This window comes from Podarcis vaucheri, assembly GCF_965113315.1.
Source record: "Podarcis vaucheri genome assembly, chromosome: 9".
Taxonomy (NCBI): domain Eukaryota; kingdom Metazoa; phylum Chordata; class Lepidosauria; order Squamata; family Lacertidae; genus Podarcis; species Podarcis vaucheri.
In genome coordinates this window covers 6260827-6288523 of record NC_138767.1, presented here as the reverse complement: position 1 = coordinate 6288523, position 27697 = coordinate 6260827, and the positions used below count along the sequence as shown (strand labels likewise).

General features: G+C 47.3%; 1 protein-coding gene and 1 long non-coding RNA gene across 5 annotated transcripts; both read right to left on the bottom strand.

The window, feature by feature from the left end:
• Window positions 1-469: 469 nt before the first annotated feature.
• LOC309539930 (RING finger protein 37-like) lies at window positions 470-26714 on the bottom strand. 4 transcript variants are annotated; one of them, XM_082236400.1, is made up of 6 exons: window positions 26448-26661; window positions 13429-13522; window positions 10872-10972; window positions 8107-9286; window positions 4636-4797; window positions 470-1000 (listed from the first exon to the last, which is right to left on the bottom strand). In XM_082236400.1, exons 3-6 carry the CDS (start codon window positions 10923-10925, stop codon window positions 792-794), a joined length of 1605 nt encoding a protein of 534 aa, XP_082092526.1. In that variant the 5' UTR covers window positions 10926-10972; window positions 13429-13522; window positions 26448-26661; the 3' UTR covers window positions 470-791. The 4 variants fall into 4 exon arrangements, with proteins under 4 accessions (XP_082092526.1, XP_082092525.1, XP_082092527.1 ...); XM_082236399.1 differs by lacking the exon at window positions 13429-13522 and having other exon boundaries at window positions 26448-26660; XM_082236401.1 differs by lacking the exons at window positions 4636-4797; window positions 13429-13522 and having other exon boundaries at window positions 26448-26664.
• On the bottom strand, window positions 5750-8100 carry LOC309540197. Its single transcript, XR_014223122.1, has 2 exons — window positions 6532-8100; window positions 5750-6022 (listed from the first exon to the last, which is right to left on the bottom strand). It is a non-coding gene; the product is annotated as an uncharacterized lncRNA (long non-coding RNA).
• Window positions 26715-27697: the final 983 nt, after the last annotated feature.

Sequence of the window (27697 nt, the reverse complement as noted above, 5' to 3'; positions counted from 1 at the left end):
ACGAGATTTGAAAGCCCAAAGGAGATCAGCAACTTCTGACCATCATTTTTATTAAGGCTTATTATTTCCCCCTGCTTCTATAGCCACCCCTCCTCTCCAGTTGCTCAACAGGAATCAAGAGTGACAACAGATGTGTGTGTGCTTGCGTTTGTGTGTAAACACGCTGGCTTTTTATACAGAATGCACAACTAATGAAAATGGCCAGTCACCGTTCAAGCGTCTCATATGGAGAGTTGCTTGGTTTTCGGAAGAGGCAACCTATGGTTTCTGCAAGCTCCCCCCCACCCACCCCCAGGTCGGATGTCAAATTAAGTGGCGGGTGCCACATCAGGCAGACTTTCCTTAACCACCTACTTTCCTTTCTATAACCAAAAAAGCTCCCTCTATTGACCAGAAGGCAGGGGAAATGAGGAATAAAACGCCGCAGAGGCCTGAGCCACCTGGAAAGTAGCAAAATAATGGAGCACACTTACATGGACACACCACTTTTATATACAAATGACCTTTTTAAATTAGAGAAGCATATGGCTTTATTATCCTTTGATCGCTTTAGCTCTGGCACAATGCGCAACACTGTAGCTGCATCAGGATTCTCTGCAAAGGCAGCAAGTCCTCTTCAGAACCTTGCAGTTTCCTTTTGCAAGGTCTCCCATCCTTGCACGACTCAAAGGAGATGGGGGGAAGCGTGTGGAACAGCCACGGGTCTCCTCTGCTCCTTGGTTCCCCCCCCAACAGCTCACTTTTGTGTTTTTTTTCATCCAAATTCCAGAGAAAGCGTCGTGAGAACGGTGTCAGAAGTGGACCCTCAGGATGTCGTGCGTGGCAACCAGCCTCTTGCAACTCATGCACAGTATCGATAAGGACTTCTGCTTCTCGGCCAAGCAAGAGCGGCACACCAGGTGGCCGCAAGGGAGCTGGTAAACGGGCTCCGTTTTGAAGTACACGGAGAAGGTCCGGGAGCAGGAAGAACACCCTTGGGCCGAGTCACTCCTACTGTGCTCTGCAAAAAAACAAAGGAGGAAGAAGCACACGTTAGTGCCCTTGGGGTCTCCCGGTCAGCGATACAAGCCCAAATAATGGGAATTCCCACTCACTGTTGGGAAAAACGCCCTGGGGGCGAGCATGCAAGCCCCCAGAACTCCAAGCATCCTCCAGTATGCGCAGCTCTGCAGAAAGCATTCTTCCCTCATCTCCAGTGTGACCAGCAACATAAACCACCTGGTATTATGCACACTAATCTTCTAGCTTACACAGCAAGAAGCTTGAAGCATCGTAGAGCTAATCTACTATTTACCGTATTTTTCGCTCTATAAGACACACCAGACCATAAGACACACCTAGTTTTTGGAGGAGGAAAACAAGAAAAAAAATATTCTGAATCTCAGAAGCCAGAACAACAAGAGGGATCGCTGTGCAGTGAAAGCAGCAATCCCTCCTGCTGTTTTGGCTTCTGGGATAGCTGCGCAGCCTGCATTCACCCCATAAGACGCACATACATTTCCCCTTACTTTTTACAAGGGAAAAAGTGAGTCTTATAGAGCAAAAAATACGGTATTTACACACTATGCACAGACAAAGGCATAATGGCGTCTGTTCTCTCCAACTCGGAGAGAATAAACAGGACAAGTAAAACTGAAAGTACATTACAGTGGAAGCTCGGGTCGCGAACGTGATCCGTGCGGGATGCACATTCGCAACCCGCAGTGGCACATCTGCGCACGCGCGGGTTGCGATTCGACGCTTCTGCGCATGCATGACCACCAAAACCCGGAAGTAATCTGTTCCGGAACTTCCAGGTTTTGGCGGGTGCGTAACCCGAAAAAAAGCAACCTGAAGCGGATGTAACCCGAGGTATGACTGTACAGCGGAAAAATAAGACTGTCTTCCATTTCTCACGCTCTTCTCAGCCAGGCATGTGATTTATAACAATCTCATCTGCAGCATCGGACTGCATGAAATACTAACACTCACTGCAGACACCACCAAGTAGAAGCCTAAGCACCTTTTGCAAGACCCAGCCTTTGGAACTCTGGTCAACGTGAGTCGGGAAAGGGTGGGGAAGTCTGATGGAATATTATGCATTATTGTGACTGCATTTATATTCCCCCTTTTACTCCGGGGAGCTCAAAGATGGCATACATAGTCCCCCCCCCTTCTCACTCCATCCCAACCAACAGCCCTGTGAGGTAGATTAGGCTGAGAGGGAGTGGCAGGCCCAAGGCGACCCAGCAAACTTCAGCACAGAGTGGCGATTCAAACCCTGATCTCTCCCAGGCTCTAAACACTACACCACCAGTCTGTTTTTCAACCTATTTTGCTATGGTCACCAGCCTCTGGGATGGAGGAAACTATCATCTCTGAATATAGCCTGACTCTTCTGAGACATGCACTCAGAACATAGAATCAAGGAGAATGTCAACATGCATATTAGATAATAAAACCACTCAGAGGATTGTTTCCCTGCCCTCCGAACTGAGAAGAACCTCCGAGGTCACCATTTTCTGCTTACCTTCCTTTAAATATATAAACATTACTTAAGGTCCCGCCCATTTGACCGCAAGTGCTCAGCAAAACTGCACAAGTGAATAAGCCAAATCTGCTTCCTGTCTTTTAAGGCACGCTAATCTTGCAGAGCACACATATCCTGGGTGGATGAGGTCCAGGGCTTCCTCTAACGGCTCTCTGATCCGGCTTCTCTTGGCAGGAGAAACACCACAACGCTGTGGAATTCATGGCCACAAGACGTGGCTGCAGCCACAATCTTGAGATGTTTCGCCCCTTCTCTCATAATACTAGAACTCAAGAACATCCCGTGCAGCAGAACGTTGGAAGGTTCAGGACAGGCAAAAGGAAGTTCTTCTTCCTGCAGCGCGTGGTTAAACTCACACCCACGAGAGTGATGGCCACCAACCTAGATGGCTTTAAACGATTAGGCAAATTCATGAAGGGCTACCAATGGCTACTAGCCAGGATGCTTCTGAATATCACTAGAAAAATGCAACCTGTGCTGCTGATAGAAGTAGCGCGACTCATGCAACATGTTGGCGATTAATATACAGAACAATAATTAGACATACTTTATCAACCTTCTGAGAAAAATACAAAACATTAAACAAAGCCACAAAAACTTGCAAACTCCCCAGCCTAAAATGAACTTATAATGTCTGGTTTCAATAGATGTTTCAAATGCTTAACTCAGTCTTTTAGATAAGTTCGTGAAGACACCAACAAAAGGTAAGTTCAGTGTTATTCACAATACCGAGAGATGCTAGTGGAGTTGTAGATAGATGTTAATAAAGTTGTAGACAATGAAGTTGTAGACGGCAGGGTGCTGGCATTTTGCACCTGTTTTGCCCTGGCAGTCCAAGTAATCAAGAGGCCGCTGCTTGCCTCCATTGGGGCCCTTTCACTGGGGCTTGCAGGTAGCACACTCCCAAGATAGTTTTCCAGGCTTCTTCAGTGGTCTATTCTCAAAGTCCTGATACATATATTGATATTCAATCTCACAGAGAATACTCTTTCTTGGCTTAAGAGACTGATTTGCTTAGCCATACGTATCAATATACGTCTCAAGACTTTGAGACTTTGATAAAGTATGTATAATTGTTGTTCTGTATATTACCGTATTTTTCGCCCTATAGGACGCACTTTTTCCCCTCCAAAAATGAAGGGGAAATGTGTGTGCGTCCTATGGGGTGAATGCAGGCTTTCGCTGAAGCCTGGAGAGCGAGAGGTGTCAGTGCGCACCGACCCCTCTCGCTCTCCAGGCTTCAGGAAGCTCTGCGCAACCCTCGGGAGACCGGCTCCGAGGGTTGCGCAGAGCTGCCTGCAGTCCTGGGATCAGCGCAGCTCTGCGCGGCCATTGGGAGCGGGGCGCTAAGTCCCGCCCTGCTCCGGATGGCGGCGCAGAGCTGCCTGCAGTCCCGGGATCAGCGCAGCTCTGCGCGGCCACCGGGAGCCAGGGGCGAAGTCCCGCCCTGCTCCGGATGGCGGTGCAGAGCTGCCTGCAGTCCCGGGATCAGCGCACTTCTCCCCATCGCCAGCCCCACAAGCTCGGGGGACAGTGGGGAGGCAGAGCGTGCCTTCCCACTGTTCCCCGACCTGGTTCTTCCAGCCCCGCACCTGGGGGGGGAAATAAATTTTTTTTTCTTTATTCCCCCCCCCCAAAAAAATAGGTGCGTCCTATGGGCCGGAGTGTCCTATGGGGCGCAAAATACGGTAATTGCCAACGTGTTGCATGCTTCTGAATATCAGCTGCTGGAAACTACAGGAGGCGAGCGGGCTGCTCTCGCGCTCAAATCCTGCTTGCCGGTTTGCCACAAGCAACTGTGTGGCCACCTTGAAGACCAGATGCTGGACTAGGGGTGCCACTGGCCTGATCCAGGAGGCTCTCCTTGCGTTCTTATGAAGCAATCACTTCCAGGCAGCGTTCAAAGTTAGACCTGGGGCTGCAAGTTGCCCACCTATGCAATCCACGTCTAGCCAGGCTGCTGGGCAGCCGAGGGCTCTTCTTCACGCAGCAAGCATTAGGCGCGCTTTGCAAACCTTGCCTCCCACCACCCCTTTCCGAAAGAGGAAGGCAAGAACCGCCCTTCCCCAGGCCAGCAACCCTGCAGTGTCACGCTGCCTCTTTACCGTGTCCACTGCTCGCGTTCCATGGGCCAGGGCAGCCGCCGCCGGTGTGTGGTTGCTGCTGCCCTTTCGTCAAGCTAGCTGTGAACAGCGGCATGGAGCTGAGCGCCGAGTTCAAGGCGCTATCTAAACTGTCCGAAAGCCTCTGTTCGTGAGAAAGCAGATCTGCGGAGAGATTTGCAAAATCAACATCATCATCTGGAAATAGTCACTCTGGATTTACAAAGGGAGCAGGCAGCAAAACAATGGGCAATTCAGTCTTTCATGCTGTGCTGCAATAAAAAATTTAAAAAGCAAGTTTAAAAAATAAAAAGGAAGGATTCCAGTGCTCGTCTTCCTAGGATCCAGTGTTCTCTGTCTGCTAGCGCAGGGGGTCGATAAAAGGAGTTGCGCAGCAGAGGAGTCAAGGCAGAGACTCTCGTCTGAATCCCCTCCTCTCCACCCTTCCAAACACATGTTCAATTAATGTTTTAAATCCTAATTAAGCATGTGGTCGACCAACACCCCTTTTTGACAGCCCTGGATCACTCTGGGTGGAGCTGTCCCAGGTCAATACAGGCTGCCTTGACCCACTCAAGGAAAATCGCACATCGACCTGACCTATGTCCGGAGGTTGCGCACAGCCTAGCGATAAGGGGGGAAATGGGATGGACTCCTTATGAAGAAAAGAGTAATCACTTGTAATCAAGAAGCAGTGGAGGGAAGAGGGGAAAGTAAATAGATTTGGCAGAAAGTAACTGACTTGCCACTGCTCGAATGTGGCAACAAACTATGACTGTGGCGTATCACGAAGCTAACAAGCCGCTGTGAGCTTTTGGTTGACGGACTTCCTCCTCTTCCTTGAGGCCAGAAGCTGAATAAAAAACAATAACCGCAGCTTGCTGTATCATCCAAACCCAACCTTAACTCGACCTTAACTACGGCTAGCTTGAAACAAGCCAACTTCAAACGGAAGTTCAAGATGCTGGCTTGTTTGACCACAACTCTAGCGATTTTTCATTAAGGAAAAGTGAAAGCTTCTCAACAGCTCCTTGCAGCTGAGTTGGAGGGTGTCAATGGGCACAAACCCAAGTCTTGTTGATTTGAAACAGGAAGAAGAAGCCTGAAGACCATGAAGTTGTAATGAGCTTTGTGGCAAAATCACAAAGTTATTTATGCATGTTTTAAAAAACAAATTCTGAAAATGAAGCTAATCCTTTTTCTTTTTCTTTTTTTTAAAAAGAAGGATACACATATTGTAACCTCATCTCTGAAACCAATGCATTTTTCCCAGGGGGTACTCAAGTGTGCACAGTACTGGCATCTTTTTTCGTTGTTGTTAAATAGTGCAGAACTGCAACAACTTGATGTACTGGCACCTATTTTTCTAGAAAAAAAGCACTGTCTGAAACTGTATTACAGTGGTGCCTCGCAAGACGAAATTAATTCGTTCCGCAAGTTTTTTCTTCTTGCGAGTTTTTCGTCTTGGGAAGCACGGTTTCCCATAGGAATGCATTGAAAATCAATCAATGTGTTCCTATGGAGACCGTCCGGGGACAGAGGGGAAGCGCTGCGGGCCTTCCCCTCTGTCCCCGGACCCGTTTTAAAGCAAGGGAAGGGGCAGCGGGGAGAATCGCTTCTCCCCATTGCCACCCCTTGGTTCAAAAGGGGTCCGGGGAGAGAGGGGAAGGCGCGCGCGCGCCTTCCCCTCTGTCCCCAGAGATTGCGGGGCTGGCAACGGGGAGAAGCGATCTTCTCCCTGCTGCCCCTTGCTTCAAAAGAGGTCCGGGGTGCGGGGGCAAGCTTCGTTTTGGGAAGCAAGCCCATAGGGAAATTCGTCTTGCGAAGCAACTCGAAAACAAAAAAAACCTTTCGTCTTGCGAGTTTTTCGTCTCGTGAGGCGTTCGTCTTGCGGGGCACCACTGTATTTTGGAAAGATGAGGGCACATCCAGAGTGTCGTTCTTTCCAAGTGGGATCCAATCACACGCCAGCAAATTTAGGGCATGAAATTGTACCTAATTAGTGCTCTTGGGCAACAAACGACCCCAAAATTGGACTTTTTGCAGTAAGGAAAGTGACAGGAAAAGGAACTGCAAAGTGTGAGATGACGTTTCTTTTGATGCAAGGTCATCTCCCCACCATGCAAACAAATCAACAACAAACAGGGTTGTCTGGGTGGGATGGTAAACAGAGAGGCAGGAGGCAATCCACAAGCTGACAGAGATGGCCAAAGCTGGGCAATAGAAAACCTGGGGTGGAATACAGCATTTTTACCTCCTGACCACTATAGGGACAAAAATGCTAAAATATTCGGTGGAGACTGCCCAGTTTTGCTTCTTATCTTTGAAACAATGGAGTCTAAAGACTCTTTTAGAGAGGTTCTCAGATACTTTTAAGATCAGAATTCCCTATTGCCCAATGGAGACGTGCAGAATGAACAGGCCTGGAAATATCAAGGCTCAAACAAAACAGAAAAGGAGGCAAACAGTAATGGAGGTCATAAAATTAACCAGCAAAAGAATGCAGCAGAGCCAAGAGGAAGGATGCATCCAAAACGGAAGACAGCTCCCTGTGAAAATGGCCTGGACATGATGCCACTCTAACTGTCTTACAGCTGCAAGCGACAAAGGCGTAGCTTATTCCTGCTGCAGCAGTGCTTAATTTTCCAATGCTGAAAATGCTCCCATTTTGTTAATTCATTGGTAATAATCTATGGATGCCAACTGCAAATGCAACATTAGGAAAGCTGGACAGCTTCAAGGTTTTTAACTGTTATCTGCTAAATTAGATCGCTCTCCAGGGCAGTCTTTGTCAACCTGGTTCCCTCCAGATGTTTATTTATAAAAGCATTTCTGTGCTGCCTTATCATAATGGTGTACAACGTCAACAACTTAAAATGCCATCCCAAACGATGCAAATGACCATTAAAGTGACTGGTTAATCAATTTAAACAGCTGCACGGTCCCATTGCCAGAAAAATGTTCTCAAGAGATGTTTGAAACTCAAAAGGCAAGGATGCTGGCTGAAGCTCACAGCAATATGAGACCAGCAGAACTGCATGCCTGACTCCCTAGGTGAAGCCAGCCAGGCCTGCACAACACTGGGGACAAGAACGCCCCTCTGAATGTTCTTGGTGCTGGCAGGAGCAGGTGGGACTTTAAACATCTGGAGAGCAGCAGGTTGGCAAAGGCTGCTCTAAGGAGCCAGAAAATTTCCTGATGCAAACTGAAAATTTATCCATGCAAATTGCCCCATGCAAACTATCCAATAATATAGTTTGCATAGGAAAGTCATTTTCCCCTACTCCCACACCACTGCTCCCCATCCACTCGCCGTTCAAAGAGTCACATTATAGACCCGAACAGTCAAATAAAGCTTTTTTAAAAAAATAAAATAAAAGGAAAGGAAAGAAGAGGATTTGAATGAAGCAGCGGCAGCAATCCAGGTTGTTCGCCAACAGACTCCTTCTGCATATTAAGAGGACAGAGGAGTACCTGTTGAGCAGTCCATCTGGGAGGAGTTGGCATCGCAATCGGTTTTCATTTTTTTAGCACGGGACTCAGAGGTAGACGTGGTAACAAGGTTTGTCGTGGGGAAACGGAAGGGCTCCGTGCTGCTGCGTTGGCCGCCCGGCTTCTGCTCTACGAGGTCCATTTTCCTTTTGAGGGAAGACATGGCTATGGAGGAAGCTACCACCGTCCCCGTGGCCTGAGCCCTCCCCAGGAGGCGAGTGCTGGGAATGCTGTGCTGGATCAGGAAGTGGTCTATCCTCACCTTGAGAGAGGGGTGGGGCAGGGGCTGCGAGTGCTGGCTGAAGGCCACCCCTGTGAAGGGGTCACTGGGCACTCTCCCCCAGGACGCCTCGCTCCGGTTGCACTTCTCCAGCGTGCTCTGATCGATCACTTTGCCCGAGGGCAGCAGCATGGGGAGAGTCATTACCTCCAGGGTGATCGGGTCCAGGAACTCCTCGGGAATGTCCGGGATGGCGTCCATCAGCTTCTGCTCCTGGCTGTCCGGGTTGCCAAAGGGAGCCAGCTCGCTCTCCATTGGCGACGGGAGGCCGGCAGCCTGCCCTCCGAAGCCTTGCACGGCCCGCAGCACGCCGTCCACCACCTCGTGGGGGCAGGATTTGGCCGGCTGGCCCCAAACCTCCACTTTCTTGATGCAAGGGAGACCGCCACCAGCCACATGGGTGATGCAGATCTTCAAGTGCGAGACGCAGCTCAGGGAGCTCGGGCCTTTGTTCCACAGTTCCAGAGACGCCGAGCCAGGGAAGGAGAAGAGAGTGTCCATCTGCTGATGGAATGGAAGCCTCGGCCGGAAGCCTCGGTGGCTGAAGGTCACTTTGCTTTGATTCTTCAGCACTGCTTTGCCCACCAGCGTGAAAGCTTCCTTGTCCAACGGGGGCTGAGCATCCAGACCTGAGAAGGGAGAGTCCGAACTGCTCCAAGAGGCTTTGCTGGGTGAGGTAGATGTGAAAATATCCAGCCCAGTGATGTTCTGATAGCCGCCGGAGGAGACGTCTATATTAATCCGGAAGATTTCTACGTTGAAGGGGAAAGAGAGAGTCACGTGGACCGGGGGCTTGATGAAGTATTCGCAGCGGAAGCCTCGGTTGCGTTTGGCAAGGTCTTCTGAGACCAGGTTTTCTACTTCGTATCCGTCAGCGGAGATCTACGGGTAGAGAAGAAGAAGAGAAGAAGAGTTTGGATTTGATATCCTGCTTTATCACTACCCGAAGGAATCTCAAAACGGTCAACATTCTCCTTTCCCTTCCTCCCCCACAAGAAACACTCTGTGAGGTGAGTGGGGCTGAGAGACTTCAGAGAAGTGTGACTAGCCCAAGGTCACCCAGCAGCTGCATGTGGAGGAGCAGAGACGTGAACCCGGTTCCCCAGATTACGAGACTACCACTCTTAACCACTACACCACACTGGCTCTCAAAGAAAAGGACTGACAATCTTTTCCACAGTCTGCATGCCACGCCAGCGTAACAACACAGAAAGAGACTGGAATCCTGTAGCAGCAACAAAAAAGGACTCGCCCTCAATGAAAGCTCCCATGGATTTCAACAGGAGAGTTAAAGCACATGCTTAAAATTCTCCGATTGAAATAACTGGGAGTGGAACATTTAACTTTCTTTACCGCATGCCCCTAATCTCTCCAGCTTTTTATCGTGGCTGACTGGCTCGAGTTACACAGACGCACTTTGCACCCCACCGAAAGAAGAAAACATTAAAGCGGGGGGGGGGGCATCTGTTTCAAAAGAACCTCTCATCACCCTGCTACCTTATTCTAAATCTGCAAGACCCCCTCCTCACAGCCCATCTTAAATATCCCGAGCAGATAACACTCGTACAACCTTCTCTTGAAAAGCTGGAGGAGGAAAAGCGTGCAAGGAGCCCTCTTGGATCAGATCAAAGGCCTCTCTGCTCCAGCCTCCTTCATCCTTCTCCTCACAGTGGCTGGTCTCCAGGTAGCCCTCAACCTCTGGTGGTGTTCAGAGGAAGACTCTCTCCAAGCCTGAAGGTCCCACCACAGGGGAGCTTTGGTTTTTCCTCCAGTACTAAAACATATGCCTACAAGAGAGTTCAACTGACCAAGCTGTAAAGTAGCAAGGCCACACTGACCTGTCTTGATAGTACTCTAGTTTCTGATCTTCCATTATGATGTCACTTCCCTGGCCAGTGACTTTCAACAGGAGGCGGTCCAGCCAAATTCATGCTTTTTTTAAGCTCCACCAGAAACAAATACAGTATCTGAGCCAGCTATAGTTGGGCCTATTTCTCCTTCAGGCTTTTGCTGAGCTACTGGTTTTATTAGGGGTGGGGGAACAGCTGTCTGATCATGATTGTAGGGCCAAGGTGGACCTACCAGTCCAAGCCGAAAGTGGCAAGCTGGAAGAATCTAGTTTTTGTTTGCAGGGTGATGCTGGTGCGGTGACGGGATTACAGAACCCAACCACCTGCTGCTTGATTAGGTGGGTAACATTGCACAAACTGATCTGCTGCAGACGTTGACAACCCCGGGTGTCACTAAGTCACATTTTCTCAGAAAGGATATGCATGAGCAGCAGGGGCAGCAGCAGGAAGCCTCCATGCATAAGCAGTGTCAATTTAGTTCTGCAACCAGCCGCTGAGTCAAAGCACTCCTTGATCTCTAGAATGTTAACTCCTTTGGCCCCGAGATGCTGCGCCAAGTCTGCACCCTCTGCTTTCTTAACCTGGAGCAAGGAGGGTTGTTGGGGGGCGGGGAATACCTTGTTGCAGTGAATTCTTGGCTTGAATTGTGGGAGGCAAACATTTATCACCATCTTTATGGCTCAAGGTGGAAACCAGCTCCCCAATCTTCAACTTGGCTCTAAAATAAAGCACACAAAGGTTTCTTTAATAACTAAATAACTAATAACTAAATAACTGTGGTGAACAAGTGATGTGACAGAAATTGCTGCTTTGATGATTTGTTTTGGTGTTTTGAAGATTGCATTACAGCACAGTAATGTTGTGTTTTAACAAAGTGATGCCCAGGCCTAAATAGGGCTTACCAGGCCTTGGAAGATTGACTCACCAAGCCAAGGTTGCAGTCACCGAAACGGAATGTCTAGTTGCCATTTTGGACGGCTCTAAAGTCCTATTTTTCTAATGATGGACTGGCTGTGATTGATTAAACATCCAGCTAGTTCAGAAGACAACCTTGAGCCAGGTTAAGAACTCTGAGAACTTAAAGAGAAGAAAAGTCATTTGATCCAGGGACAGTCCACACACACATATATAGGCTTATTTCCGACCTCTTTTTCTTAATGGCTGCTGCTCCTGCTCAGGCTGCACGGAAAAAGCATTTTGGTCCCAGAAATTCATTCTGATTGTGCAGACAAAATATAAGATAGAATTCTACAGGACGTGGTATTAGTGTGTGAAAACAGTCCAGATCCAGTGATCCCCAGGCATCCACTTCCAGATGTTGTCAGGAGCCATCCAGGCACCCAGGCATCTTCATTTCGTCTCAAGTGGTCGAAAGCAAGGTGCAAAATGTGCCTGGTGCCCTGCTAATTTTGAACACTGCACACCCCTTACTACCCTGGAGCGTTTGGGCAGGTTGGCATGTGTCCTTGGACTCTGTTAATGCCTCTTGCTTGTCTGGATGAAAGACAGAGGTGTGTGTTTGTGTGTGTATATAAAAACCAGCCAACTGTACCATAATATTTACGTTCATTGCTGCAGCCACGACTGTATGTGCCCCAGAAAGGGAATAAGGCTCTTGGAATAAGGTTTCCCCACCCTGGATGTAGTGCATGAAAAACTGATGTAGCTAGCATCCACCGTACTACAATATGGTTACCAGATTTTTTTTAATGAATCCGGGGACACTTTTTTTTTTTTTGAAGCTGAGTAGCAACAGGAAGTCAGTAGTGGGGATGGTGAGGCAAAAGACCCTGGGCCCAAGCACACATGTATAGTCTATAAAGGCGCCAAGCCCTTCTTTCGCACCCTGTGAAACATAAATGCACAGAGGGTTTTTTTAAAAAAACCTGTGCAACGGCTCTGTCTGGCTTCAGGAGCTGCTCGCTGCCGTGGCACAGGAAAAATGGCGGGCGCCACAGCAGCGAGCAGCTCCTGAAGCCAGACAGAGCCACCTGCTGGCTCCAGGCTGCGGAGGCTGCCGCTGCCACGTTTCCCAGGGACAGATTTGCAAATCTGGGGACATTCCGGGGACAGAATTTGTCCAGAGACAGATGTGCAACTCCACGGACGTCTGGTAACCCTATACTACAGCTCTGCTTCTATCATATCAGCTCAAGCAGGATGGATGAAAAGATGGTCCTTGGATGTGAGAGCAGAACCTGCAGTCACGGCCAGGGTTGATGACCAGCATCCCTCTCCTTGGGAAACAGAAGAGCCAGTGTGGCGTAATGGTTGGAGTGTTGGACTAAGACATGGGAGACCAGGGTTCAAATCCCCAGTCAGTCCCGAAGATCACTGGGTGACCTTGGGCCAATCACAGCCAGAATTCTACAGGACGTGTTGCTGGTGTGTGGAAACAGTCAAGATCCAAGGTCCCCAGGCATGCAGCTGCAGATGGCTGAGACGTCAGGCACCACTCCTGGTGCCCAGGCATCTTCCCTTGGTTGCAAGTGGCCGATAGCCAGATGCGAAATGTGCCTGGCTAATTTTGAACACTGCTTTCAGCTTGGTATCCCTTTGAGTTTCGTCAACACCCTCCCTCGTTTAGCTCGGCAATAACTCCCAATATACATTTAAATGAAAAGGTCTTTGAGACGGATATCTAATCCATGATTACGTTGACACTGAGAAGGCTTAGTTAGTTCCCTCCTCAAGCACGAAGCCTGCCTACTGGCAACATCTTCCGATTCCCTTCAACAAGTAGAATCTTATCTGTTTGGGAAGGGGGAATCCAGAACAGCAAAGGCTGAGTGCTGACAGAAAGGTAGCAGGTCTAGCACAGTAGATCTCAAAGGGTGAGGCAGGAGAAGATGGCAAGCACAGTGGGAAGATTCAAGGACAATCAAAGAAACATTTAAACACTTTAGTGTAGTTTGGTTCACTGGCTGTCCTGCAGAAGTTTTAGATTGGGATTGGAACTGAAGAACAAATTAAGAGTTTTTGGATCAAGAAGGGAACCCTTTGTAGCACCAACTGAATGAAAAGGACTGGTGTGCAAGGCTGGCGTACTTGGTCAATATCTTTACTCAGCTGAATGAGCTCAATGCCAGTATGCAAGCCCACAATGACAATATCCTTGCAGCTACAGACAAAACAAGCTGCATTAAAAAAAAAAAAAAAGGTTCAGCAACATACCCTGAAAATGTTCCTGCAGGTAAAAAGACAATGAATTACATGGCCCCGTACAGGAACATCTTGCAAGAAAAGATTGACCATTACTTCACATCATCTGCAGAAAATTTAGACTGGGTTAGACACCTTTGCAAATTGCAGCTGTTCAGGACTGACATTGAATGAGGAGGAAATGGCCTGCATTTTAAGTGTTTGTACCTTGAAAATGAAACACAGGAGTATGCTACTGGACTCTTTTTGGATATACAGCCAGAAACCATATCCACACCTCTCTTCAAGAGCATGGGCTATTGTTTTGCAGTTCTCCATGACATATTGTTGTGAACAGGGATATGACAAGTAAAGAAAGATCGGAAAAGCGAAAGGCTTCTTTGTGTTGATGAGATGAGTGTCTGTCTCAAATTAGACCTAATATGAATGAGATTACCTGGCAAAAGCAATCTCACACCCCTCATGGAGTTTGTATACCTGCTTAATGAACATATGTAAGAGGCTCATTTATAATTATATTTTGGAAATGATTCACATTCTTATTTAGCTGGATTGTTTTATACTTTCTGGATGTCCCATGATCATATTATAAAGCAGTTGTGTTCTATGTTATGAATCAGGCACTGGTAGTTGTTGTTTCTTTTTTGTTTTCCAATGTATTTATTATCAACTAAAAAATTGGTGTGGCGCAAGGAAATTTTTATTCTGAAGATGTGGCCCAGAGAAAAAAGTTTTGAGAACCACTGGTCTAGCAGGATGCAAGGGCTGCTACAGTCAGCTTCATGTTGTCATGGAAGGCCAAAACTAGATTTTATTCTACTTGTGCTGTCATAAATTCCCACCCCTCACTTAGCCAATGGGAGCATCTCCCCTGGCCCCAAAGTGGTGGAATTTTCGTGGGGATCTCATCTGGGAAGGAAATGGTTAGAGTGACCTTGCCTCCCTGGGCACTACACTCCCGGTGAACAATGCTCCTTCACTCACACCATTATTAAAAAGAAATAAAAGCTGTGCGTATTGAAGAGCTGACCAAAGACCCAGCTAGTCCAGCTGTTCTCACAGCAGCCAGCCAGATGCCTGCAGGAAGCCAGCAGGCAGGTTCCTAGCTACACAGTTAAGAATGATGTCTACTTTGACTCCGAGTGCTGCAGCAAGGGGCGTCTCCTAAAGGTTTTCCAAGGAAGGTATCCCAGAAATCTAACAAGTTGAGGTCATGCAGCAGGTGTTGCTTGTACCTTCCTATTGCAGGAGCGATTGGCCTTGCAAACTAGCTGAAAAAATATTCTTTTTTAAAGAAAGCCTGTGTGAGCAAACATACCTGCATTGCCATTTGTGGCACATCAAAAGCTGTTTAAGGGCCAGGGGCTTCCATTTTACAAAAGCTTCCTTGCTTGGATGAAATTCATACTTGCCAAAGTGGAGTAGCTATTGACAACACTGCCCCAGGCTGTCCAGGAAGCTAAAAGACATCACTACCACATTTCTGCATTTGAGAATTATGCCCCTTTGACAAGAAAGCATTCAGCTTACGGAGCCAGATGAGAATATGTATGAAACTTGGAAACAGCTATAGGTCACAGCCCAATTTTAGCTTAAAAGTAGAACGCTGCTGCCTGTGCCCCTGCCAAAAAAATAATAATCTGAGACTTTCTAAACCCTACAAGCCTTGACAGAGGGAAGCATGCAATGCTATAGGGATGTTGACCAAAAAAAATCATGAAAAACCCCTTTCAAAAACTATATGCCACCTGTAAAGCAAAGGCAAGGCAATAAATCCCATGCCACAGAAAAACTGCATATGAATAGCAGTGGCTCTTAACATTATTTGCCTATATTTCTGCAATTGGGAATCTTAAGTGGGCAATTCCTTATTAATTAAGGAATTGATTAAAGATAATTCCTTATTAATCACTGTTTTGTGCACTCAAGATCAATAAATGTGGATTAATCCATTCAAAGTGTGTTCCAGTCAGTCATTTGGAACAGCAGAAAAACCCACCCAAGACCTCCACCCAGGAATTCTAAACAAGAAGGTGATTAAAGTGTAACAAAGGATGGTGGAAACCTATTACATTTATGTGAACATTCCATATTACCCACAATGCCTTTCCTAGAATCATAGAATTGTAGAGCTGGAAGGGACTCCAAGTGCCATCTAGTCACAGCTAAAGAATCTCTGGCAGATGGCCACCCAAGCTCAGTTCAAAAATTTCCAACAAAGGAGAGTCTCTTCTAGAAGAGATTGTGAAAAACAAAATACACAGTTTAAAATGCCAAGCACTTTACAGCATCACTCTCGCTCGCATTTCTCCTAGCCCACCCGGTTATGTAGGCAAAGCTAATTCTCATTTTGCAGATGGAGAATAATACTCATTTAGAGTGATAAGTGAGCTGGGGATTACATCTAGACATTACCACTGGACTGCATTGGTACCATTAACGCTTGAAGAGCTTTCCCGCTCCCTGTTCACTTTCAAATAAGCTAGCTGTCACTCCAGGGAGGAAAAAGAGCACATATAAAATTCTATTAGAATAAACATTTTATTTACAGGATTATCACTGCGAGAGACATTCGCAAGGTAGGGACCATTTCAGGGGTATGTTGCCATTCCTAAGAATACTGAAGCACAGACCCTGCAAAGAGATGCTGGCAATCGAGCAGCTTTGAAAAGGTACATTATATGGCAGTGCTAAACTACCTAGCTACATTGCCCAAGACCAAGAGCATCAGTGTGTGAGGAAACTTTTCAGAATTTTGGTTCTGAAAACCTGCAGACAGGTCACTGACTACCTATGTCATCTAAAGCGCCAAACACTTTGTGGTGCAAATAGCTCAGCTTTTCCGACCGGCTACGTCTGAGCAAAGGCAGCCACTCCCAGAAGGGCAGTTCTACCACTACGTATCCCATTTGACGGAGTTGCCTCCTTTTCAAACTGTGGAACCCCAGAAGGCGTTTGGTGCTGTAGCAGTAGTGGTTCTTGCCAGACACCTGGACGGCTAGTTTCACATCCTGCCCTTGCAGCTCATTCAACCGAGGGGCTGGAGCTTCGCACAAAGAGGCCTTGGGTTTGGTTAAAGCATTCAAGATGGCGCCCGTCAGTGGAACTCCGTTCGAAAACGTAAAATGATCCCAAGTGGGCGGGGGCGGATCCTGTGGCAATGCTGCTGCTGCTGTGCTTGGGGTAGACGTTTCTATCTTGCTTTCAGTATTATTCATGGGAGATTGGCGACTAGGCCTACTGTTTAAAAGCTGACTCATCAAGTCATCTGTAAGGCAAACTCCATCTTCATTCAGCTCCAATTTTACAACTGCCTGAGAGTTAAACGGCAACGGCTTTTGGTCAGAGTCAAAACGAATCTCCAAATCAACAGATCTGGTATGAGGCAAGAGCATGTGACTTTTGACATACTGGGGCCCACCCAACATCTCCCCCAGTAGAGACAGAGCTTCAGTAGATTCCGGCTTCGTTAAAATATCCTTCTTGGCAACGTTCCACAGCATCTTTGCTACCTCTTGCCTAAGCCGCGGCTCAAGGCGATGGCCTGTGTAACTGGGGCATTCAATCTCCACTGTGCCATCCAGAGTGAACAAGTCCTTGCTAAGGTCAAATTCACTCTTGCTGATTAATTCTGCAAACTCAGGACCCAAAGCATAGTCTATCAAGTCGTTTGGGAACCGTTCTGCAAATGCCAGAGCTAACAAAAAGGTGAGGAAATGCTCCGGGAATTTCTGGATTTCATGCATCTTTGCGCGCATCTCTTCCTCGAGGCTGGCATAAAGCTCCTCTGCATTGGGGGGCTCGTAGTTCAAGCATCCAAATGACCACAAGAATTTGGCAATATCTTTGCTCCGGCAATAAGAAACTCTGGAAGGCAAAGAGGCAGCAACAGCGTTCATAATCCTTTCATCCAGATAATGCAAAGCTGAACAGGCAAGGGTGATGTGCATGACACCTTGAATGCCTATAGTTGGTATCATGGGAGGAACAACATTCCCAAGCTGATTCATAAAGTCAAGATGAATAACATGAGTGTAGCGGTACATCTTGAGGACATTCACCAAGGCAAAAGAGCTCATGTCTGACATACGGGCAGAGACTTTATCTCCAATTTTCCGCATGGTATGTTCTGAAAGACCGTTGTGTGACTTGAAGAACCCTAAGCAAATGGCACCCACTTCCTCTAAATTGAGAGAGTCCAACTGTTTTAACACCAAGAAGTCCAATTTCTTCATTAACTCTTCAGGGGCTTTACGGCCTTCGCCTATGATGTAGACCAGCTGGACCAGGTGGGGCAAAGAGAGTTCTTTCCAACGCACGTTGACACAGCTCAACATGCTCTCCAAGTACTGGGGGACGCTGCGGCCTAAGCACCGCCACAGGTCAGCCACCATCAGCTGCTGGTCTAGCGTCATGTCCCAGACCCGGCGGCAGCACTCTGCTTCGTACACGTTCAACATAGAGTGGGAGGGTGGGATGGCCAGGCAGACAAATGCTTCTAGAACTATCATGAGCTCGGAAATATCAAAGAGCTGGACCTTCTCAATTCCATAGCGGCACAGCACAGAAAACCTTGGATTGGACTTCATGCTTACTTGTTGTTCCACTGGCAAGCAGCTCAGCTTGAAGAAATACTCTGCGATTGCTCTTGGTTTCAGGCTACTTTTCAACACAGAGATTTTCTGCAATATCCGGTCACGTTCTTCCATGGAAATGGGCTGAGGGAACTCGTCTCGGCTGTAGCACAGAGATCTGTATTCGGGCCTTTGCTTCTGGAACAGCCTGATATCTTCCTTAGGGTCATAAGCCTCCACGTCAGCTGCTTCCTCGTTGTCTTTCACAGGGTCCAGTTTAGTTGGCTGCTCCAAAGAAGGTCGTATGGGCCGAGTGTGATTGCCTTCCAAATCCAGCACTGTGTTCTGCGTGCTCGAAAGCTTCCGCAAGCAGGTAACGTTGCAGGCATTCTGTAACGGTTTGGCACTAATCCTGGGACAGTCACTTTCTAGCGAACCCTCCTCCAAACTTCTCGAGGCTTCCTCACGAGATATGGCTTTGGTTCCTGGGTAGGCGGATGGATTAAAAGATACCCGGTATTCTGCAGGCTTCCACAGTTTGAGCATGGTGGCGGGTTTAGAGCTCTCTCCTGCCTCTTTGGTGGGCTGGCTGCCTTCTTCTGCCTTTCGGAAGAATACTGTCTTGCCCCCAGCCTTGCTTGTAGTAGAAAACGCAGCTGCCCTGCAAGGCTGCCCTGCAAATCTTCGGCATATTATCCTCGTAGCCATGGTCACAATTACCAGGTCAGAAATGGTCCCAGGTACTGAAAAAAGGGCAGATGAAGAATGAGTGGCTTGCATCCGTCATGATGGCTTCTCTTTTTCTTTTTTAAAAAGACTTAACCGTTTAACACTATAGTAAGACATGCCCTGAAAGGCAGCTTTTACCCAGCACTTCAAACAATCTCAGCACATGGATATCCACCAGAAAGTTGACTATACTCAGCAATAATCCTGCTCCATCCTCTCACGCAACCAAGGTATTCTGCAAAAGTGAAGGACAGGTCCCTTATCTTAAGAGATTAGGTGCTCGGTTACTACAGGAATCTCTATCAGGACTAGAATACGCTATGAATTGTATCCATACATTAGTGAATGTCTATGCAGATAATATCCTATGTTAACTTCGAATATTTAAGGTTTGTGCAAATCTTTAGTATGAAAGAAGCAGCAACCCCCCCCCCTTAGCAGTATGCGGCCTACAGTGGTTCTCAAACATTTTACAGAAGAAATTCACAAATAGCATTTAAACAAAGATTTAGGACACACCAGTTGGGGTCCATTCCTGACTATAAAGTAACAACTCTTTGTGCTGCCTTTATCCTGCCTTTGCAAGCTTGAATGACTAGTGTGATCAAACCTCCCACATCCACTATCAGCGGCCGAAGCTGTTGCTGGCTGAAGTGGAAATGGATCCAATCCAAAGTCTTAAAAAGTGCAAGAAGCAGGGCTGTGATGTTCAGACTTCTGACTGACTAATCAAATGCCCTGGTTAATTGTTTTCAAGCGGAAGTCCTTAGAAAAAGCACTATCAAAAGCATTCTCACTCCCTTGCAGGACTATTGTTTTTATTCTTTTGAAATGTTTCAGGTCTTTGGAAGACAAAGGTACTGGAGACATGCTGGCCCCCCAAAATGAGAAATAAATGATAGTTTAAAATGCCTTTTTTTTTTAACAGGATCACTCAGGTATCTAGAAGCTGTGAAGCCTTATCTGGCTGTTCTTTAGGCACAGATGCTCAACACAAGATGTAAAAAAATGGAAGAAGGAAGTTCTTGAACGCTCTACCATGGCTGAGGGCTACCTGAATGCCCCACGCACAATGGGCCTGCTGATTCAGTAACAGTCCATATGGCTTTGGCAAGAGAAGATGTCTTTGGATTCATGCCCGAAGAACCACCTTACATTCAGCTACATCCAGCTTTCAAACAAAATGGCAGTTCCATTTTGAATGTACAGTGGTACCTCGTTTAGCATCCAGGATCCGTTCTGGAGCCCTGGACGCTTGACGAAAGAGACGCTTGACAGAGTGTCACTTTGTGTGTCGAGCGGTTTTGCGCTTCAGCACATGTGCAAAGTGGCAAACCCGGAAGTAACCCGTTCTGGTACTTCTGGGTTTGCCATGGACGTCCGCCAAAATGTACGATCAAGGGGGTGGATGTTCACAGAGGTATGACTGTATTTCCAATGAATTCATATTGCTCTGGATGCAGCAAAGACCAGAGGCTTTCAGCACATTTGTATGTCTGCTACACAATGACAGTGTGAGATGTCACTGGTTTGGTTCAGACATAATCTGGTTCAAACTATGATTCTAGCAAGCCAGGAAATCCATATGTAGAAAGAGGAAGAATAGGGAGGTGGAAACATGATGTCTGAGTTAAGTCCAAAGGATTTTGCTTAGCGTTAAGCACAACTTAAAACTACTATGCAACGTTGATTTCAAATGCTAAACCGCAGAGTTGATGCAGTGTAACTGATGGTAAGGAAAGTGAGCCAAAAAAAAATGGATTTGGTGTTAAAAAGGTTTTCAGTTAGCACTCCAGGAACTGCCACCACTTCCCAGAAGGCAGTTTTTTCAAAGTCAAGTCAGTGAAAAAGACTTCCACCCCCAGCCAGCAAAACCACCATTAACTCTCTTCTGTGTCTAATCTGCTTACACAGAGGGTTACTTAGAATCAAAAGCATGGTGAAATAACTTAACAGACGCCAAAGTCTAGATGTAGTACTATAACTAAATTTATGGTGTGACCATACTTGGAATACTGTTTACCACATCTCAAAAAGCATAGTGGAGGCCTGGAAAAAACAGTAACCAAAATTTTCACTGGCCTGGCACAACTCTCCTTTGAGGAAATATTACAAACATTTGAGACTATTTAGTGTAGAACAGGTATATGGAAAGTCCATTTCGGGGGTGTAATCCAGCCCACCAGTTGGTTTAATACCTGGCCCCAATGGCAGTCTATCTCCTGGGGTAAAATCCTAAAAAAAGCTCAACAAGCCCAATCCTAAAAAAAAAAGGTGAACAACATTGGTTGGCCCTCACACATGTTCACTTCATCAAATCTGGCCCTCTTTGATAAAAGTTTGGACACCCCTGGCATAGAAGAAATGTGAAAAGAGCATGGAAAAAATGTGGAGTAGAGAGATATTTCCCCCCCTCCCCACTCTGATATAATACTAAAACCCAACGAGGTTATCCAATGAAGATGAATGGTGGGAGATTCAGGACAACAAAGTAGTATTTTAACTGTACAGTGTTTAGCTAATCTGCTGAATTTGCTTCCTCAAAATGTGAATGATGTGTCAGAGTGGGGAAATAATAGCTATAGAATCATATAATTGTAGAGTTGGAAGGGATCCCGAGGGTCATCGAGTCGAACCCCTGGCCATTCAGGAATCTCAACTAAAGCATACATGACAGATGGCAACCCAACCTCTGCTTAAAAAGCCTTAAGGAAGGAGAGGCCACCACCTTCCACCCCACGGTCGAACAGGTCTTACTGTCAGAAATTTCTTCCTCATCTTGAGTCGGAATCTCGTTTCTTGTAACTTGAAGCCACTGGTACGCGTCCTACCTTCCAGTGCAGGAGAAAACAAGTTTGCTCCATCTTCCATGTGTCAACCCTTTACATACCGTATTTTTCGCTCTATTGGACACAGTTTTTCCTCTCCAAAAATTGAGGGGAAATGTGTGTGCGTCCTATAGAGCGAATGCAGGCTTGTGCCATAGCCGCGCGCAACCCCTCCGGCAGGGAGAGGCTGCGCGGGGCTAAAGGGGAAGCCAAAACAGCAAGCGGGATCCATCCCGCTCGCTGCCTTGCCTTCTTCCATAGCTGCGCGCAACCCCTCCGAAAGGAGAGGCTGCGTGGGGCTATGGCTTCTTTAGCCCCACACAGCCTCCCTCGGCAAGGAGAGGCTGCACGGGGCTAAAGGGGAAGCCAAAACAGCGAGCGGGATCCATCCCGCTCACTGCCTTGCCTTCTTCCATAGCTGCAAAACTAGCCATGTTTTTTTTAAAAGCAGTGAGCAAAAGGGGAGCCATTTTGCCTACCTACGTTCCTATCCACCACCACCATTCCAAGCAACAGAGTCTCATCTGAGGACTTCTAGCTCAAATCTAGCTCCAGAGCACAAAATGAAGAGAAGGTGCAGCCTTAGTAGGTATGCATAAGAACATAAGGCAGACCCTCCTGGATTAGACCAAAGGCCCGTAAAATCCAGTTGTGTTTCCACAGTGACCAATCAGATGCCTATGCGTAGACCACATGAGAACAATGACCCACTGCCAGGGATCCATCCTGCTCGCTGCCTTGGCTTGTGCCATAGCCGCACACAACCCCTCCAGCAGGGAGAGGTTGTGTGCAGCCTGTACACTGCTCTTTGGGGCTGGGGGGGGAAAATATTTTTTCCCTTGATTTCCCCCCCTAAAAACTGGGTGCGCCCTATGGTCCGGTGCGCCCTATGGTGCGAAAAATACGGTATTTGAAGATGGCTATCATCTCCTCTCAATCTCTTCTGGAGACAGTACTCCAGGTGTGGTCTGGCCAAGGAAGAGTAGAGAGGTACTATTACTTCCATTGATCTGGACACTAAACTTCTGTTGATGCAGCCTAGAATAGCATTAGCTGCTGCATCACACTGTTGACTAGGATTAAGCTTGTGGTCTAAGTTAAGTAGTAGCAGGGTTGGTCACAACTGATTTCAAGAACCCTTGGTGGAGCTATTACAGCTGCCCACCCACCTCAGGACAAATTAGGCTAGGAACCAAATGATCCACATGAGGATAGAGGCAGCTTATTTAGCTGGCATATCAGGAGAGAGATTACTGGTACACCTAGCCCAGTACTGCCCATCTTAAACGACCAGCAGTTCCCCAGGGTGGGATACAGAAGATGGTTCTCAACACTTACAACAGGCTTCCTCAACCTCGGACCGCCATATGTTTTGAGACTACAATTCCCATCATCCCTGAACACTGGTCCTGCTAGCTAGGGATCATGGGAGTTGTAGGCCAAAAACATCTGGAGGGCCAAGCTTGAGGAAGCCTGACTTACTACCTGATCCTTTTAAATTGAGATCACAGCAACCATGAAAACCCTATGATCTACCACTGTGTTAAGCTCCTCCCCAAGAAAACAAAACCCTGATGAATTGCAAAGTAGAACACCGTATTTTTGCATTGGCCTGAAATTCTCTTTACACTCTTGTTTTACAAAATATAGATAGCCTGAGACGCCAATCTGAAGGCTGATGAAGAGAAGAGATGTTCTTTAAACCCTTGCTCTCCAGCCCATTTCCACATCAAAATTAAGCTCTCAATGCAGCTCTTTCTCTGAGGAAAGGAATACATACAGATTTTCTGTAAATAAAATAAATTCTGTTTCAAAAACTAGCAGAACCACACAATATGCTGTTCTGTCAGTAGTAATTGATCATAGGTGAGAAGAAAAGTCTGTTGCTGCCACCTGGTGTTGAGAAAGTGGAGCCACCACAGAACCAGAAAAAAGAAAGGCCCAGAGCTTACAATTTTATTTTATTTTTTGGAAAACTGCTCAGATTTCTAGCCCATCATGCAGTGGGCAAAAGCAAAACATGTCTGAACAGTATGCCTGTAATACGTAGGCAGGACTAATTGATTGGCTTCTTTTTCCTGCATTGATACAAGAAGTTGCTGGGCTTGTGGGGAGGAAATAAGTGAATTGAGAGTAGGGAGGCCATATTTGTTAAGAGAGTACAGAGAAAATGGGGCTCCTAGTGCCTTTTTAGGGTGGCTCATGCACATCTAGGCAAGTTGAATCAAAGTGCAAAACATGCAGAAAAGACTGCAGCCTGCAGTGGAAATGGGTTAAAAGACACCTGCCCGTATTCTGTGTTAGAGGCCCCCATGTAGTTTCTATAGAAGGACCACTGTGCAGTGGAATGACTCATGGTTTCAGTTGTATCTACACAAATGCACAGAGTATAGAAAACAAGTAGGATGAATTGGAGCTTTTAAAACAGGATGGCAAATATGACCATGTAGGCTTTACTAAAACCTGGTGGGATGAGACTCGTGACTGAAATGGAGAAATCTGTTCAAAAGGAATACCTCAAACAGGAAGGGAGAAGTGGCAGCATTATAAGTAAAGGATGTTTACACTTGTGAAGAGATGCATGACTTGGAGCATGAAAGACAGATTGAGAGTATATGGGTAAAAACTGTAGGAGAGGGAAACAACAGTGACCTTACTAAAGGTGTCTGCTATAGACTTCCATGACAGACTTGGGTGATGCGCTCCTAGAGAAGATTACAAAACATTCAAAAAAGAGACACGGGAGATTTTAACTACTCCAATATCTGCTGGAAGACACGTTTACTGTTAGGTGGATTTGTAGCTGGTTGACCAACCGAGTGCTCACTAACAGTTCCTCACCATCCTGGGAAAAAGTGACAAGTGGGGTGACACAGGGTTCTGTCACAGGTTCACTGTTGTTCAACATCTTTACAAACTACAGTGGTACCTCAGGTTAAGTACTTAATTCGTTCCAGAGGTCCGTTCTTAACCTGAAACTGTTCTTAACCTGAAGCACCACTTTAGCTAATGGGGCCTCGTGCTGCCGCCGCACCGCTGGAGCCCGATTTCTGTTCTCATCCTGAAGCAAAGTTCTTAACCTGAAGCACTATTTCTGGGTTAGCGGAGTCTGTAACCTGAAGTGTCTGTAACCTGAAGCGCCTGTAACCCAAGGTACCACTGTATTTGGCTGAAGATATCCGGGGGATGTTCATCAAATTTGCAGATGACACAAAACTGTGTCCAGTTCTGGGCATCATAATTTAAGGAGGATATTGATAAGCTGGAACGTGTGTAGAGAAGGGCAACCAATATTATCAAGGATCTGGAAACCAAGCCTTATGAGGAACAGTTGAGAGTGCTGGGTATGTTTAGCCTGTAAAAATGGAGACTGAGAAGAGAGATGACAGCCATCTTTAAATATGCAAAAGGTTGACACATAGAAGATGGAGCGAATGTGTTTCCTCCCACTCAGGAGGGTGGTACCCGTACCAATCAATGGCTTCAAGTTACAAAAAAGGAGATTCCAACTCAACATCAGGAAGAACTTTCTGACAGTAAGAGCTGTTTGACAGTGGAACAGATTCCCAGTAGAGGTGACTCTCCTTCCCTAGAGGTTTTTTAAGCAGAGGTTGGATTACCATCTGTCACGTATGATTTAGTTGAGATTTTAGCAGCATAGGTGGTTGGACTAGATAATCCTTGGGATCCCTTCCAACTCTACAATTATATGATTTCCAAGAAAGAGTAATTTATCACCTTCTGTATGCATTCAGTTTGTTTGTCCTTGCCTGTGATGTATTAACAGATGATATATACCCAAAATAATTCACTTCACCTTGTGAGCCTTGTCTTATTTAGCTTATAAAAGTTCAGCCTGTGTATTTTATGTATAGTGCCTCATTTACAGAAAACCATTGGAAATGTCATTACTACTAATTTATTATAACGGAGGGAAAACATATGCACAGGCCCCACAGGGAATGTTAGGCATTCTTTATAATCATATTACACCATGCACAAGAAATCTGCAGGTGCCTGGTGTCTGTACGTGTGATACTTGCCACTGCAGTGCTGCTCTGCAAATGTCACCCCCGAAAAAGGCAGGATACACATGGCAGAATATCAAGGCCTCCTCGGTTGGCCCTTCTCTGCCTGAGACCTAAGAGGCGGCTGCTGAGCAGACAATCCTGGGCTGCTAGATGATGGGCTGATTCACACGCTAATCCATAATGGTAGCATTAAGAAAAGTGCCTGCTGTGCAAACTGCATGTGGCTCGCTCCACTGAGAACGTAAGAAAAGCCCCGCAGGATCAGGTCAATGGCCCATTTAGCCCAGCATCCTGCCCTCAGGGTGGCACTCTCCTCTCCTGTGGCCTCTGGCAGCCGCCATTCAGAAGCATCACAGCTTCTGACTGCAGAGGGCAGGGCATAGCCATGGTGGCTAGGGGCCATTCATAGTCCCTGGGGCTCCCTGCAGGTGTTTCCACAGACACGAATTTGCTACCAATTTACCCTGAATTATTATTTTAAGAAAAATCAGCCTTTGGCCCCTCCCTGAAGGGTAAGTTGGTATCAATGAAAGTCTGGACGTGCCAGCAGAGAGATGGGGGGGGGGAGGCACCTGGGGTCTATAACTCAAACAGGGGGGCGTGGTAAGTGGGGGAAGAGCACCGGCCAGATTACGTCACTCCCAGATGATGACGTGTTCCCCAGGGTCCTATAACGTAGAGCCGTGGGCGGGGGCTGAGGAGAGGCGACTGTGACGTACCGCGCAAGGGCTCCAAGCATCGCCCCTCCCCCCTCGAGCGCGTCACCCTCCCCCCGCTTTGTATAGTGGGGGGTGTATTTATTTTCGAGAGGGCCGGGCCCCCCCTCAGGACACCGACAGCGCCTCCTCCTCGGCCTGCCCTTCACTCACCGGGAACGGCGCTGCCTCCGTCCTCGTCCTCCTTCTCCTTCCTCCGCTGCCGCCGGGTCTGGCCCCTGTCAGGCAAGCCGCCTCTTTCCCCGCCCTGCGCGACCTCTCTCCTCAGGAACGCTTCCGGTGCCTCCCGCTTCGGCCGCGCACTTCCGGGAGAGGCCCTACGGCAAGCGGGTGGGCTCAACTACCTTCGCGAGCTTGACGTTAAGTACTGGAGGTGAGGCAGTTGAGGGAGGGGAAAAAAGTCAGCATCCGCGCAGGCGCGCCGAGAGAAAAGTTCGGTTCTGCGCACGCGCCCGGGTGCCTCTCCGGTGTGCGCATGCTCCAGCACGAGGAAAGGGGCGTGTAAAAAAAAAAAAACCTGCTGCCGCCGCGCAGGCGCAAGAGGGCGCCGTCGCCCCGGCTGTTGCTAGGGGAGAGCGCGGTCGGCGTCGTCAAGAGGTGCTTCCGAGACAGGCCCGAAGCGCCATGGGGCCGGTTCAGACTGCCTCTTCCCCAGCGGCGCGGCTTCCCGTTACTTTTTTGGGTTGCGTGACTCCCTCCCCTCCCTTCCTGTACAGGCCAAAGCCGAATGGTGACTGAGGCCGCTTCCTGGGGAGGGAGTCTCACTGAGGTCTATGGAGGCCATTGGTCGTCGCGGGGGGAGGGGGGATTTATTTATTTCCTGTTGTTGTTGTTTGGTCGTTTAGTCGTGTCCGACTCTTCGTGACCCCCTGGACCAGAGCACGCCAGGCACTCCTGTCTTCCATTGTGAAGGGAAATTCTGCTTCTCCACATAACTGTGGCATTATGGGAAGTTCTTGCTTCTTTTCTCTGGCATTCTGGGAAGTTTCGCGTATAAGCTTTTCTCTGCTTCTGCACACACTGTACAACCTGTTCCAAAGACCAAGACATTCCCTCATTTCCCTAGACTGCTCAGTTCATCTTAAGTTCATGAAAAACACTATGACCTGTACTTAATGCACAGCTGACCACATCTACGGAATTCAATTATTCTTTCATGTTATGATCAATCATTAGTAATTGTTTTAGTCATGCTATATCAATCTTTAGTTATAATTTAATTAGGAGGTTTCATGCCTGTCTAGTTCCAGCTCCGTTTCCCAGCCTTTAATCTATCGGTGATTAATGTTCACATGTAATTCCCGCCTTGTACTTATGTTAACCAATCAGCAACAAGTTGCTTTGTGTTTGTATCAACCAATCAGCCACAAGCACACCTGTGGCAATGTTTGTAATATTCAATA